The sequence below is a fragment of the Brachyhypopomus gauderio genome, chromosome 2, assembly GCF_052324685.1.
Source record: "Brachyhypopomus gauderio isolate BG-103 chromosome 2, BGAUD_0.2, whole genome shotgun sequence".
Classification (NCBI taxonomy): domain Eukaryota; kingdom Metazoa; phylum Chordata; class Actinopteri; order Gymnotiformes; family Hypopomidae; genus Brachyhypopomus; species Brachyhypopomus gauderio.
The window spans coordinates 40,875,569-40,889,165 of NC_135212.1; the positions used below are offsets into that span (position 1 = coordinate 40,875,569).

The 13,597-nt window shown below is 46.9% G+C and overlaps 1 protein-coding gene across 1 annotated transcript; it reads right to left on the minus strand.

Moving 5' to 3' along the window:
- Positions 1 to 1,468: 1,468 nt before the first annotated feature.
- itpripl2 (ITPRIP like 2) lies at positions 1,469 to 5,211 on the minus strand. The gene has a single exon (XM_076996159.1). The coding sequence runs from the start codon at positions 4,491 to 4,493 to the stop codon at positions 3,009 to 3,011; it is 1,485 nt and encodes a 494-aa protein (XP_076852274.1). The 5' UTR covers positions 4,494 to 5,211; the 3' UTR covers positions 1,469 to 3,008.
- Between the last annotated feature and the right edge of the window lie 8,386 nt (positions 5,212 to 13,597).

Genomic DNA, 13,597 nt, shown 5'->3' on the forward strand with positions numbered 1-13,597 from the left:
CTCCCCCAATCCAACCGAAACAGGTGCATGCAGTCACCCGTGTCTACTGACACGACCTTCAGAATCAAGCGCTCATTAAGCTAATTATAAAGATTAAGGCAAATGTATTCCGCTCTACCTGCAGTGAGAGGACGCTCCGCCTCCGCGCAGTAATCTACACAAGCACGCCGGTCTGTACGGCCATAACCTGACTACGGAGGAGAGTGCCTGTCTACAGGTGTACACAGACGCAGGGAGTTGGTTAAAACACTCAGTCGGCTTGACAGGTAGGAACGGGCAATTGAAGTCACCGGAACGCTATACTTGGCGGGAAAAAATCATAAACGTGAATTCTAAGGAAGCGGAAGATGACGAAACTTTCCCAGTTGGGGGTGTGTGTCGGCTGATATGAAACTATGGCTGTGTTCGAAATAGTCTACTACATACTACTGGCGTACTGATCGAGCCCCAAATCAGTATGCCGTATGCAGTATGTGACCAAAATGAAATTTTCCAGTACACGAAACATACCCGGATGACCTACTACTTCCGCAAAATATTCCAGTACACGAACAGAGCTATCTTCGTGGTGTACTGCATCCCATCATGCAACGCTACGTTCACGTGACCCCGTAGTGTGCTTTGCTTTTGTCGCATACTGGAAACTGTACTGCATACTACTACGAGGACCAGTATGCAGTATCCAGCTATATACAAGGACGCGGTGTAAACTAATACTCGGAACGGGTTGTTGGCCTAAGCAACAAAACCGGCTTTAATGAATACATATTAGCTTTAAATAGGGTGACCAAACGTCCGTATTTCCCGGGACATGTCCGTATTTCACGTCCTGTCCCTGCCGTCCCGGGTTTTTTTAAAGTGAGGAAATGTCCTGGTTTTTTAATTACCTTTATTGGACGATTACAATTTAAATTTACAGGCGTAATCCGTGAGCCGCGTCAGTGAGGGCAGCCCTGTTCTTAATCACAATGTAGACAGCGTGACTGTCAGTACGCAACATGCAACTCCACAACACCCCCGCTCCAGGGTGTCCTGGTTTTCCCAAAAGAAAATATGGTCACCCCACTTTAAACGACTCGATGTTTTTATGTCAATATATTACTCAGCCCATCCCTAGCCGTGGTCTAACAACATTTGCAGAAAGTATGGCCTGAGGGCAAACTCTATTCTACAGCATTTCGGCAGAGCGAGGCCTTCTAGAATATTATTAGTAATAGAATAACGTAAGGGGAAGCCCAAACTGGAAGACTTGTGTTCTCTTCCTTCACTTCTTGCTGTGTGCTTCTCTTAAAGTGCAGTGGACATCTTAAAACCAACCACATTTCAAACAGTCCACAGCATAGAGTTGGATCCACATTGTCTAATTCATTAATTTAACTATGAATAAAATGTGTTTTTAAATTGTTATTGCAAGACCTTCTCACCCTTATTTCCACCCAGGAGACAGTGAATAAATACTTTTGTCACCTACAATATACTGTATTTATTTAGCTTGTGTATAATTATACATGCAATATAAATTAAGAATGTACAGGCCTACAGACTGCCACTTTTTACAAAAGTTTATGTACAATGACGATACTTTACACTTTAAACAGCAAACATTCTCACATACAAAATATACATTAATGATCACACATCTAAGAAAGACGTGGCTGTTACATCGCTTGACTTGCTTCCTCTTTGGTCACTCAGTCACGTTGTGGTTCCTCAGCGTTCGCTTCCTGTGAAGTACCAAGCAGGCAGCTGAGGAGAGACCATGATCAGTTCCTCTTCCTACCAGCCAGCAGCATGAAACAGAGGAGCGGGCCTGAGCTACACACGAGCCTCTGCAGTCCTGGGTGGGCCCACAAGCACACGCTCGCCCCCAGCCGCCATCTGAACATGGGCTGAGATAGAGGGAGTCCCTTAGCAAGCCTGCTTGTGATTGGGGGGGCAGAGGGGAGGCCACTGACACTGACCAGGTCCAAACTGTAGAGAAGCATCACCACCTGCACACCGTGCAGCAGAAGCATTCTGATCTACCCTGCTGTGACCCTGTCTCCTTGGCAACAGAATGTGGAGGTGCATCTCTGGGGATTAGGAGAAGGGGTGTGTGTGCACGTGTGCATTTACACATGCAACGTGCAAGGATCTGCTAAGAGTTTCATAACACTATTTTTTAAACAGGAACATTGGAGCCATCTAAACCTTCGTAGCCGAGTCTTGTGTAAGCTTTGTTTTATAAAGCTGAATTGAGATAGTCCATTAGGCAACATCTCAGGTTTTTACACCAGAAGACAAGAAGGCTTGTGGTGGGCACTTCATCATCCTCTCCTACATGATATCAATGCGGTCCTGCTGCCATTTCAAAATGGTGTAGGAAGATGGAAAAAAGCTTTTTTATTTCCTGCCGTCTGGTCTGTTTTGAGTGTTTTCCACCCACAGACAACACTCACCAGGACCTGTGACATGACCGTACTCTGAGTCAACACACAACGGCGGTTCAGCCGTGGTGGTCATGGTGACAGGCTTTCAGGACACATGGTTGCATTCATATTCTCCACAGCTGATAAACACTGAGAGGGATCAGCACGATGCACAAATGCAGTTTATGTCTACACTGTTTTAAAGGCACTAGTACCGTCAAGAATCAGAAACTAGAGAAATGCCCCCTCGTTACTGACAGCAAGGCAGCAAAGTTGTAAGAAAACTACTTTTAACTGGACTCCCTGACCAACACCATGATACGGTACATTATAAATGATTTGTGCCAATTAAAAATACTGTTCATCACTTATTGAATGTCATAAGTAATGCATGTACAGTAATGTACCTTCTTTCATCCCATAATTTCTGTTGGTTTTTAAAAGATTTTTTCCTCTTTAGAATAATGTAAATAAATAAACCAAAAGGAAACTGATTATTTTAAACCAAAGCCCATAGGATGTGACACAACACTGGTTAGTAGAGTGTTTTCCCCTGAGATGGTTAATCTGTGAAGGCCACGTTGAAACCTGCTCAGTCCCTTACTCAGTGTCCGCATGCTTACAGTGGAGGCCGCGTCCCAAAGCGCTCCTCTGAGGTCTCCCCAGACGGATCAGCCGTGGGAGGTGTGCCCAGGAGTAGGCCAGGCGGGCAGTGACCAGATCCAGGGAGGCGGGGTTGAACTCCGCCCACAGATTGGATGGCACGGGCTCCTTGGCCAGCTTTGGCATCGGTAAGGAGAGCGACTCGGGCAGGAGTCCGCCGTCGCCCCCGAGGAGGAGATGCGGCAAAGTTCTCTTCTGCAGGCCCTCTCTCAGACTGCACAGCAGGTCCTCCAGTCGGCCCACCAGGTGGCGCTCTTCCCATGCCTCGGGGGGCGTGCTGAGCAGCAGGCGTAGCCAGGCGGTCTTCAAGCTGTAGGAGGAGAGCACACTTCTCCACTCGGCACCCGCCTGCTGCTCCAACGTCTGGCCTCCGAGGTCCCGCACCTCCTTGAGCAGCTGAAGGCACTTCAGGTGGCAGGAACTGGGAGGGAGTCTCCCTTTCAACCATCCCAGCAGCCTCTGCTCCTGCTTGGGGAAGTAGACGGCCCACAGGTCCTCCCCCTTCCGAGCCCTGGGGCCCGCCACCAGGTAGGCGCTGTCTCCGAGCGGCAGCGCCGGGATGAGCCGCACGCCCATAGAGATGTGGCAGCAGACGTAGTCGGACCGGGGCGTGAGGCGGAGGTGGACGCGTTGGCCCTCCCCCAGGGTCAGGCGGAGGGAGCAGCGCTCTTCGAACGGGTAGCGCACTGTTGCCAGGCGGCGCTGCGAGGCGGCGTAGAACCATCGCTGGACGGATTCTGGGCTCAGCCTGTAGACGTCCGCCGCGGCATGTGAACGCAGGAAACCCTCGGCGAACACCCTGTGCTGCCGCGCCCACTCTGTCCGCCGTGGAGCGTCCAGCGTGACCAGCGGCGCCCCGCCCCGGCCTCCGGCAGGACCGCGAGGCTCCAGCTTAAGTCCGCGAGGCAGTCGCAGCGGCACCAGGATGTCAAAGCAGTCGGGCGAGCCCACCTTGTGCTCTTCGTACGAGCTGCCGATCTGGACGAAGTCCCCACGGAACGCCAGCGAGGACTCGGGCAGGACGTCCCCCCGGCCCACCCTCACCAGCTCACCCACCAGCTTGGCCACATGCGCTTTGCTATGGCCCAGCACGTGTGGGGAAAGACGTACGTGCTTCTCGAAGTGCTCCTCCAACACCTCCCTCTTAGGAGCCGTCGTCCTACCGCTGGCCACCTCCATGATCCTCCGGGGACGCCGTCCCGCCCACATGTCCTGGCCCGAGCAGTACCTCATTACGAAGTAACAGAGAGCAAGCGCCATCAAAGACTTGACCAGCAGGACGGCTCCGGGTCCTGCGTCAGGACAGCCGTCGTCCCGCTGCTCTGAGCCTTGCAGGACAACATGGGACAGCAGCAGCAAGATGCTGAGAATGCAGGCGGCCAGAGGCCAGAAGACTCTGAGGTTCAGCGTGTATACGCTCATCGTCCTCTTCAGGGCTGGTCCTCTCAGCCGGGGAAGCAGGCAGGAGGGGTGAACAGGGCCATGCTGAGCCCGGCTGAGTCAGCCTCCCGCCACTATTCTCCCCTTCACACTCCAGCTCTGTCCGCCCCCCCCCCCGCCTCGGCCAGGCCGGGGACAGGACACGTGCTTGATGTTCGTCCACGGATGCCACGCGTACCGAGCGCCAGACGAGAGGTGATGAGAGGATGTTTGAAAATCCCCCCACTTCTACGGCAAGCGCTGGGTGAAAGGCGAGAGGACCACGAGCTGTGTGTCTGAGCTCAGAGGAAATGCCGAACTCTTGAGAGAGGAATTTCTGTTTAAGAAAGAAAAAAAAACCAGGGCCGCTTGGAGGCAAACTCTGCCCCTCCCCCGGCCGTCCTCTTAAAGAGACACGCAGAGCCAAAACTCGGTGCCCAACTTCTACTTCTACCACTGGACTTCCTCTTTGACTCGTTAAGTTTTAAACTTTACAACAACATGTTTAAATATCTAAAGGCAATGGTGAACTCTTTAGATTCTACAGCAGAAGGGTGACTGGGATGACTAAGTCATCTGAGTTATGAGTTAAGACTGTATAAAGAAGTATGTGGTTAGGAAGACAAGATATTACTGATTTTACTCAACACAGAGTACATAATTATAAGGAATGACATCAGCGAGTGTGTGGCCCTAGAAAACTAAACAAAAAGTAATTGAGTGACCCGCCACCCACCCACACACACACACACACTCACTACACACACACCATACACACACACACTCACTACACACACACCACCCACACACACCATACACACACACACTCACTACACACACACCATACACACACACACAAAGTGTTGATATCGGATAGCAGTACCTGAGCTCGACATGACCCCCACAAACATGAGTACCAATTGACCTCTGAGGTTTTTGCATAGTAATGTTTGATTTTCACGTCACCATAGTGCACAATGAGGCCAGTGAAGAGCCCTTCGTGTTCGTCAAACACTGATGGCACAGAGCCCTCGTGTACACAACACCATATTCTTTACTCAGGGCTTTGGGATGGTAATTCTGAATTCCTCAGTCAGTACTGTCATTGTCTTCATATGAAATTACGCAAAGTACTACTACGGTTCCTCCCACACTTACAACTGGTTTCTCAGCAGACCACAGCAACCAATCAGAGAGCAGCAGGAACGCCAAGCTCGGCTGCTTTCCCGAACATGCTCCGCCCACATCACAGACAGACACCTGGGAGGAAAGATCACGGATACGCAGCACAAAGGCTCAAAAGCCCCCCCCCATCCCCTCCAAAATCCCGTGGGTGTCGCTTTCAAAAGATGCAGTGCAAAGCCACGCTGAGCTGACAGCGCGAGAGGACAGTAGTGGGTCAGCGCCGGAGCAACTGCAGCAGGAAGGGAGAGCTGCTTATTCTGCAGGAGCCTGAAAAGGCCACACGCAGTCTGCCTGTTCCAGGGACACGTCAGCTCCTTATCAAACGCATTCAGCTATTCCCACCTCAACGGCCAGCTCTAAAAATACCAAGGGTGTTTTAAACGAGTTCAAGACCACCTCTACCACATGCCACCAATGGGAAAGATCACATTAACGGTTTCCATAGCCACTTGATTTACAGCTGGACTCTGAGAAAGCATCATGTGGTAAATGTGTTGCTCGCAGCAAAGTAAAACACAACTCAAATGAGTGTATCACATGACCACTCACTATCACATGACCTCTCACATCACATGACCTCAGTTCTGAGGCCACACTAGTGCTCATGCTTAGAGGCAATTTCTCTAAGATGTTCATCTAGAAATGCAAATACAATAGAATTTAAGCTTGACTATTGTGATTATAGATGTGATGTAAAGCAGGGGTGTGAAACTCGGATCCCAGGCAGCTACAGCCCTGCTGAGTTCGAACCCCCTCTGTTTTAAACCGTGGAACCAGTAATTGGCTGATGAGCTGAACCAGATGTGCTGAATCCTCTCAGGCATGTGGCCGGCTTCCTTAGACCTGCGTGTGTCGTGCCACTTCAGTAAACAGCAGTGAGTCATGACGAAGTGTCTGTAGGCCCAGCGTCCTGTGGCTGTGTGCAGTGTGCCTGTACACAGCAGCACGATCTGGATAGGGGGAAGTGTGTATCACACACAGGCGTGTCACATACAGACACATATTTGTGCTTCAAATACTCACATCCTCCAGCCACTCTGCTGTCCTACCAATCAGCATGCTCTATTGTCCAGATGTATCATTATGGGCTGTTGTTGCCACAGACGGAACTACCTGTTTGGAAACAGTACACCTCGTGATTTTATAATCTCACCAAACTGTTTAAGTGTGCTAAGACTAGAAAGTAAAGCATACAGTGATCTGGGATTAGGTAAATAGCATGTAACCGTTAGTTACACTGTGATTGCATCAGTCAGACACTCTAGCTAGCACTGCCCCCTTTAATAACAGTCAACCCCAGCTGACCTCAAGCCAGCGTGGCTATTGGAGTCACTGGGAGAAGGCCGGACAGAGGCTCAGATGACCAATCACGTTCGGCTCTTTTCAGCCAGCAGCTGGTCCACCGGTGCCCTGAATTCCACACACCGAACCCTTTACAAATATATTTTCCACGCTGGGACAATCCATATGATGCTAATCTGGGCTTTTAGCATGCATTTTGGCAGAATTAGTGCCTGGAGCATTCGGGCTGAATCGGGGCAGGATGAGGACGCCAGCCTTGGGCCCCTAGGGGCCGTATGCCGGCAGCATGACCCAGCCCTGTAACTGGCACTCCCATTAGATCATGGGAACTGAGAGGGGGACATCAAGACCACTCCCCTGGACCGCCCAGCTAGCTGGTCCCCAGGGCTCTGTCTCACAGACCGACACACTGGACAGGGCTCATATCGTACACAAACATGTTACACATTATAGCCATCACTGTTTGAGGGGAAAAGGCACCAAATTTCTGGTTGGCAAAGAAGCACTTTATCATACTGAACAGATCTGAGTCATTTCATTTGAGTCGTTTCACATTCATCTGAGTCGTTTTATTTATAATTTAATACATATGCACAAAGTATGGTTGCAAAACAACAGATTTATTCATTAGAATACACTAAAATGAACCAGAGCACTAAAGGTCTCAGACCCACAGTAATATTTTGCTTTTCATTATAGTTGCCATTTCAGCACTTTTTAAATTCTTATTTCTTTACAAATATAGTTGTTTTTAAATGTGCCATATTTTGTCAATTGTGATTTTTCACCGCAATCGAAATTTGTCCTTCGCTTTTTACCCATCTGTGCAGTTAGAACACACACACCAGTGATTACTAGGGGGCTGTGGTGCACATGTGCCCAGAGTGGTGGGCAGCCCTAGCCTGGCGCCCAGGGAGCAGTTGGGGTTAGGCACCTCAGTCATGGCCTCAGGCCTGGGAATCGAATCCATGACCCTCCGGTCACAAGACCAGTTCCCTACCTCCAGACCATGACTGCCCCTCATTTTCATTTAAGTTATCATTGCAATCAAAGCGGTTCAGAGCTGTGACAGAGGCATAGGTTTGGTACACACACACTTCTGTCTGTGAATTTGAAGAAGACGCCAGCGGCCACTTTATTAGGTACACCTGTCCAACTGCTCATTAACGCAAATGTCAAATCAGCCAATCACATGACAGCAACTCAATGCATTTAGGCATGTAGACATGGCCAAGATGATCTGCTGAAGTTCAAACCAAGCATCAGAATGGGGAAGAAAGGTGAGTTAAGTGACTTTGAACGTGGCATGGTTGTTGGTGCCAGATGGGCTGGTCTGAGTATTTCAGAAATTGCTGTTCTACTGGGATTTTCACGCACAACCATCTCTAGGGTTTACAGAGAATGTGGCAACAGTCATTCAAATAACCAGTCGTTACAACTGAGGCATGCAGAAGAGCATCTCTGAACACACAACATGTTGAACCTTGAGGCGGATGGGCTACAGCAGCAGAAGACCACACTGGGTGCCCCTCCTGTCAGCTAAGAACAGGAAACAGGCTACAATTCGCATAAGCTCACCAAAATTGGACAATAGATGATTGGAAAAACGTCTGGTTTGATGAATCTCGATTTCTGCTGCGACATTCGGATGGTAGGATCAGAATTTGACATAACAATATGAAAGCATGGATCCATCCTGTCTTGTATCATCAGTTCAGGCTGCTGGTGGTGGTGGTGCAATGGTGTGGGGGATATTTTTCCTGGCCCATTAGTCCCAATTGAGCATCATGTCAACATCACAGCCTACCTGAGTATTGTTGCTGACCATGTCCATCCCTTTTATGACCACAGTGTACCCATCTTCTGATGGCTATTTCCAGCTGGATAACGCACCAAGTCATAAAGTGCGAATCATCTGAGACTGGTTTCTTGAACACGAGGAATGTTTGCAGTACCTTGTTGAATCCATGCCACTTAGGATTCAGGCAGTTCTGAAGGCAAAGGAACATTGTACTAGCAAGGTGTACCTAATAAAGTGATCAGTGTGTATACATGCCCAACATATTTTATAAATCTGGAACCAGAGAGTCAGCATGTTGCTCACAACCCTCACTGTGGTCAAAAATTCCCTTTCAGTCACCAAAACATACTGTTTAAGAAGCAGCTCTGAGGTTAGCAGCACAACACAAATATATATCTGTAGTGCAGGCTTCAGCGGATGTGTCCGTGGGGAATGAAATGGGTGTTCTCATACTGCCCTCTGGTGTTATAAAATAGAACAGCAACTCTGCTTCCATGGCATGTCAATGTTTCTTAGTGATTATTACTGGTCTACGAAAAATGCTTACAGACATTAGAGCAGGGGTCTCCAACCTTTTTGAAACTGGGAGCTACTTCTTGGATACCAATTATTGCGGAGGGCTACCAGATTAGTACGCATCAATCGAACGAAAGTTGTTGACCGGGGGGGGGTTGGCGAACGAAAGTTGCGTGTGCGAGTGTCAATTGCTAAGCGGGAAGACCGCTAGCAACCGCGGACAATCTATAATAGTAGCAAAAACATGACGTGGCGACTCATGACGTGGGTGACCCCTGGTTTATTCAATATTGACGGCAGCCTAACTTTTTGATTGACAGCTAATTGAGCAATAGAACACGAGAGGGAGTGTGTTATCGTGAATATATGTATATGCCGTTACTTGACAACGCGTCCGCGGAGTGATACAGAGAATGAGAATACCGTGCTGTTATCACGCATATCTGCAGGGTTAGAACACTTCTCAACCAGTCGGATTGTGAACTAACTGTTGTATAATTGGCGAATAATCATTTAGTATTAGAAGGGGAGGGAAAACTGTGAATTTTGATTGGACATGAATTTAAGTAGATTTCTCGATGGGACCAATTAGGTTTACAAATTTATATGTATATATAAATGTATATCTATTCATTGGTCCTTTGGCGAGCTACTGGTAGCTCGCGAGCGACGTGTTAGAGACCCCTGTTAGAGGCTAAACAGGTAAAGCAGATTGCCCTGATCTCATTCATCTGCAGGCATTTCTGGCTTCAACTCATGCAATTGTATATGGACAGGTGAGATGAACGGATTAGACTCCGAAAATAAAATTCCTCCCCAGTTGCATGAACGTTCTAATAACCTCATGCCAGCAGGTAGAATGAACCAATTATACAAAATATATAGAAAATGAACTATCCTCCATGGAAACCATGCTTGCTTGCTCATTTGTGTTTTAATGTAGTAGCAAAATTAAATGTCCCTAAACTAAAGTAATAGAGAGGGTTGTGTCTAGTTCTCTCAGCTTTAAATCTTTTTTTTAAGTTTTGTCAATAAAAGCTGCTAAACAAAGCTTTTCTGTCAATAAAGTCCCTTCAGAGAAATTCTGGATCAGCTACTGCTGTTACCTACATGGTAATTCAGAGTGTCTATACTCAGAAAAGAAGATACGGACATCAGTGAATGAAAAAGTAGCTAAAGCTCTTGACTTGGGGAAGAGTATTGATATTAATACTCACCACTCATAAACCCAACCACGGACACAGCGGTACTGATATTTGAGCACCGCCTCTTCCTTTTTTTCTTTTTTAGCTAATAGCACCTCCTTCTGGAGAATCCTCAGATTGTTAGGTATCCTGCATAATAAAGCAACAACTATCTACTCTTCAGTCAGTTTACCAGTGAAGAAACTGGTATCGCTTAGTCTCACAAACACACGTAAACACAAATAAATGTGTACCTTGTTTTAAAACGAACTCATGTTTCTGCATAAATATAAACCACCCATTTAGAAGCCCTGGAAAACCCCTTGATATACTTTTTGCACTCCTCAAAATAGTTTCTCATCATTGGTTTCATGAGCTGTCAGCGGGGACCTGATGACACACCATATATCCAATTACTGTTCTGCAATCACCAGGCTGGATTCAGCTACACCTGTAAACATAATTTCCAGCCATGGTGTACAAAAACATCAAAGGCCTGAGGGAAAATCCCATTAGATGCTATCATAAAATGGTAAAATAACGCAGGTTTATTAGTCTTCCCTACAGCGCAAAAACTGTTGCACAACTCAGTCTGAGTAATACTGTGTAAGACTAATCCAAACTGGTTTACCAGCACCAACCGCTGACCGGTTTACCGCTGACAAGGGTTGTCAACATTCACATTGTACTGTGAGCTTTGCAGATCTTTCAATGCTGAGAGCAAAGAAATTAATGTATTGAAGGCACTTAAGGAGTAAGACCAGGTAGTCCGTCAAAAAGGTCTGCACAGGAACCGGGAGTTCACTGGAGGTGAGAATCTGGACCGTGAGGACAGGCAGTATAGTCTGATTCACTCCTGTACCTCAATTTCCATATCAGGCCACAACCACAAAGACTTGAGTCAAGGAGATTAGTCTGAGTGGAGATGAGTTTGAGTGAAGGAGATTGGTCTGAGCCAAAAAGATGAGCCTGAGTCAAGAAGATGAGTCTGAGTGGAGATGAGCCTGATCGAAAGTTATGAGTCTGAGTGAAGGAGATGAGTCTGAATGGAGATGAGTCAGTCAAGAAAATTAGTGAGTGAGAGAGATGAGTGAGTCAAGATGAGTATGAGTCAAGGAGATGAGTCTGAGTGGAGATGAGTCTGAGTGAGGAAAATGATTGAGTCAAGAAGTTGAGTCTGAGTCAAGGTAGATCAGTCTGAGTGAAGGTAGATCAGTCTAAGTGAAGGTGATGAGTCTGAGTCAAGGAGTTTAGTTTGAGTGAAGGAGATGAGTCTGAGCCAAAAAACAAACCTGAGTGACTATGAGTTTGAGTAAAGATGTGTCTGATTGGAGATGAGTCTGAGTAAGGAAAATGATTCTGAGTCAAGAAGATGAGTCTGAGTCAAGGAAATGAGTCTGATTATAGGAGATGAGTCTGAGAGTAGATGAGTCTGAGTCAAGACAATGGGTCTAAGGGAGAGAGATGAGTCTGAGTGAAGAAGATGAGTGAGTAAAGAAGATGAGTCTGAGTGAAGGAGATGAGTGTATATGAGTCTGCATATGACTATGTCCCCATGGGGAACTTTGTACTTCATTTTAAACCCTGAATGATGAGTTGTGCTGGACTTGCTGAATGTTGCATGGTCACTTTAACTTCCATTGTACTCCTCTGTCTGATTCTCATGAGAATGTGCACACCCCATATATATATGCTAGCCCATCACTCATACATAGTACTGTTTTATACTTTTTCCATGACAGATGCGATTCTCTGTTCTGTACATACTGTTGACTCACACTGCTTATAGTTCAACCTTCATCTGTTTGCTGCTCCTACATTAGGCTTACTGTTTTCTCCAATAACCTAAGGCATTGCTCATTAATATGTATATACATATTAGAATTATACACAGAATTATACATACAGAATTATATTTGTGTGAAGTGTAGTGTAGGTACCATGCTAAACCAGCAGGTGGCAGTACCACTGGCAACACATTGAACAAGCTTGCTTTGACGGAAGTAAGGGTGTGTCTACAGTTCAGGTGTTTAAATACCCTGAACAGCCATTCATCTCTCTCTCTCTGGTTTGACCGACACATAGGTTAGACCTATTAAAGAGAGGCTCCGTAATATCTCCCTCTCTCTCTGGTTTGACTGACACCGAGGTTAGACCTATTAAAGAGAGGCTCCGCCACTTCTCTCTCTCTCTCCGGTTTTCTTTGAGAACACGCGAACTTTGCAACGACTAACAGCAAACAGCTGAAAGTCGTACTACTTAATTAACGAGCCCGAGTTACGGTGCAATCTAACCAGTAACCGATCAACGGTACCGCGACAACAGATTCACCTAACTACTTCAATCAAGCTTGCTAACGCGGCCACACGGACTGAAACAAAGGCGATCAACTCCCTGTTGTTAAACCGTGAACGAGACTCTCATTCCTGGACGATTCCCCAGCACACCTGGACGACATCGCTTTTAATCAACGAGGAGTTGGCGGTGGAAATTCCCTCCTAATTCCAGGAGAATTCAGGGAGGACGAGGAAACCACCCAAAACACTCAACACGTGAGACTCTTACCGCTGGGCATAGTTTATAGAAGGGCAAAGTTACTTGAACTGCAGAGTTAACCAAGTTTTCTGTTAATACATTCTGAATGTTTAACTTTGTCATAAACTTCGTTAAGATTTCTACACACAAGTTCTCCACCTGGCATGCAATCTCCATGTTTTATCTTCTGAATATTTGACAACTTGTTCCCATTCTCAGACACACTACATAAATTTTTGGTTAGTAAGCCAGCGCCATTACTCTTTGTTCTGACCACGTTGGAATAAACCAGCTGAGCTCATTAACATAGTCACGCTGCTCTACTGTTTAAAGTCGGCGCCATTTTAGTTGCTTTGTTCTCCATAGGAGAACTGAGATTACAACTCCGCCTCCTCACACGCGCACAAGCGCGCACACTTACTCCTCCCCTTTTTTTTACACACACACACACACACACACACACACTAGATGCTGAGTCTTCACTGTAAATATACTGATCCATGTTGATGCTCTTTGTGTTTTAGAATAGTTGGTTTTAAATAAATGTATCATTTATTTTCACCAAATTGTCTGTGTTGATGTCA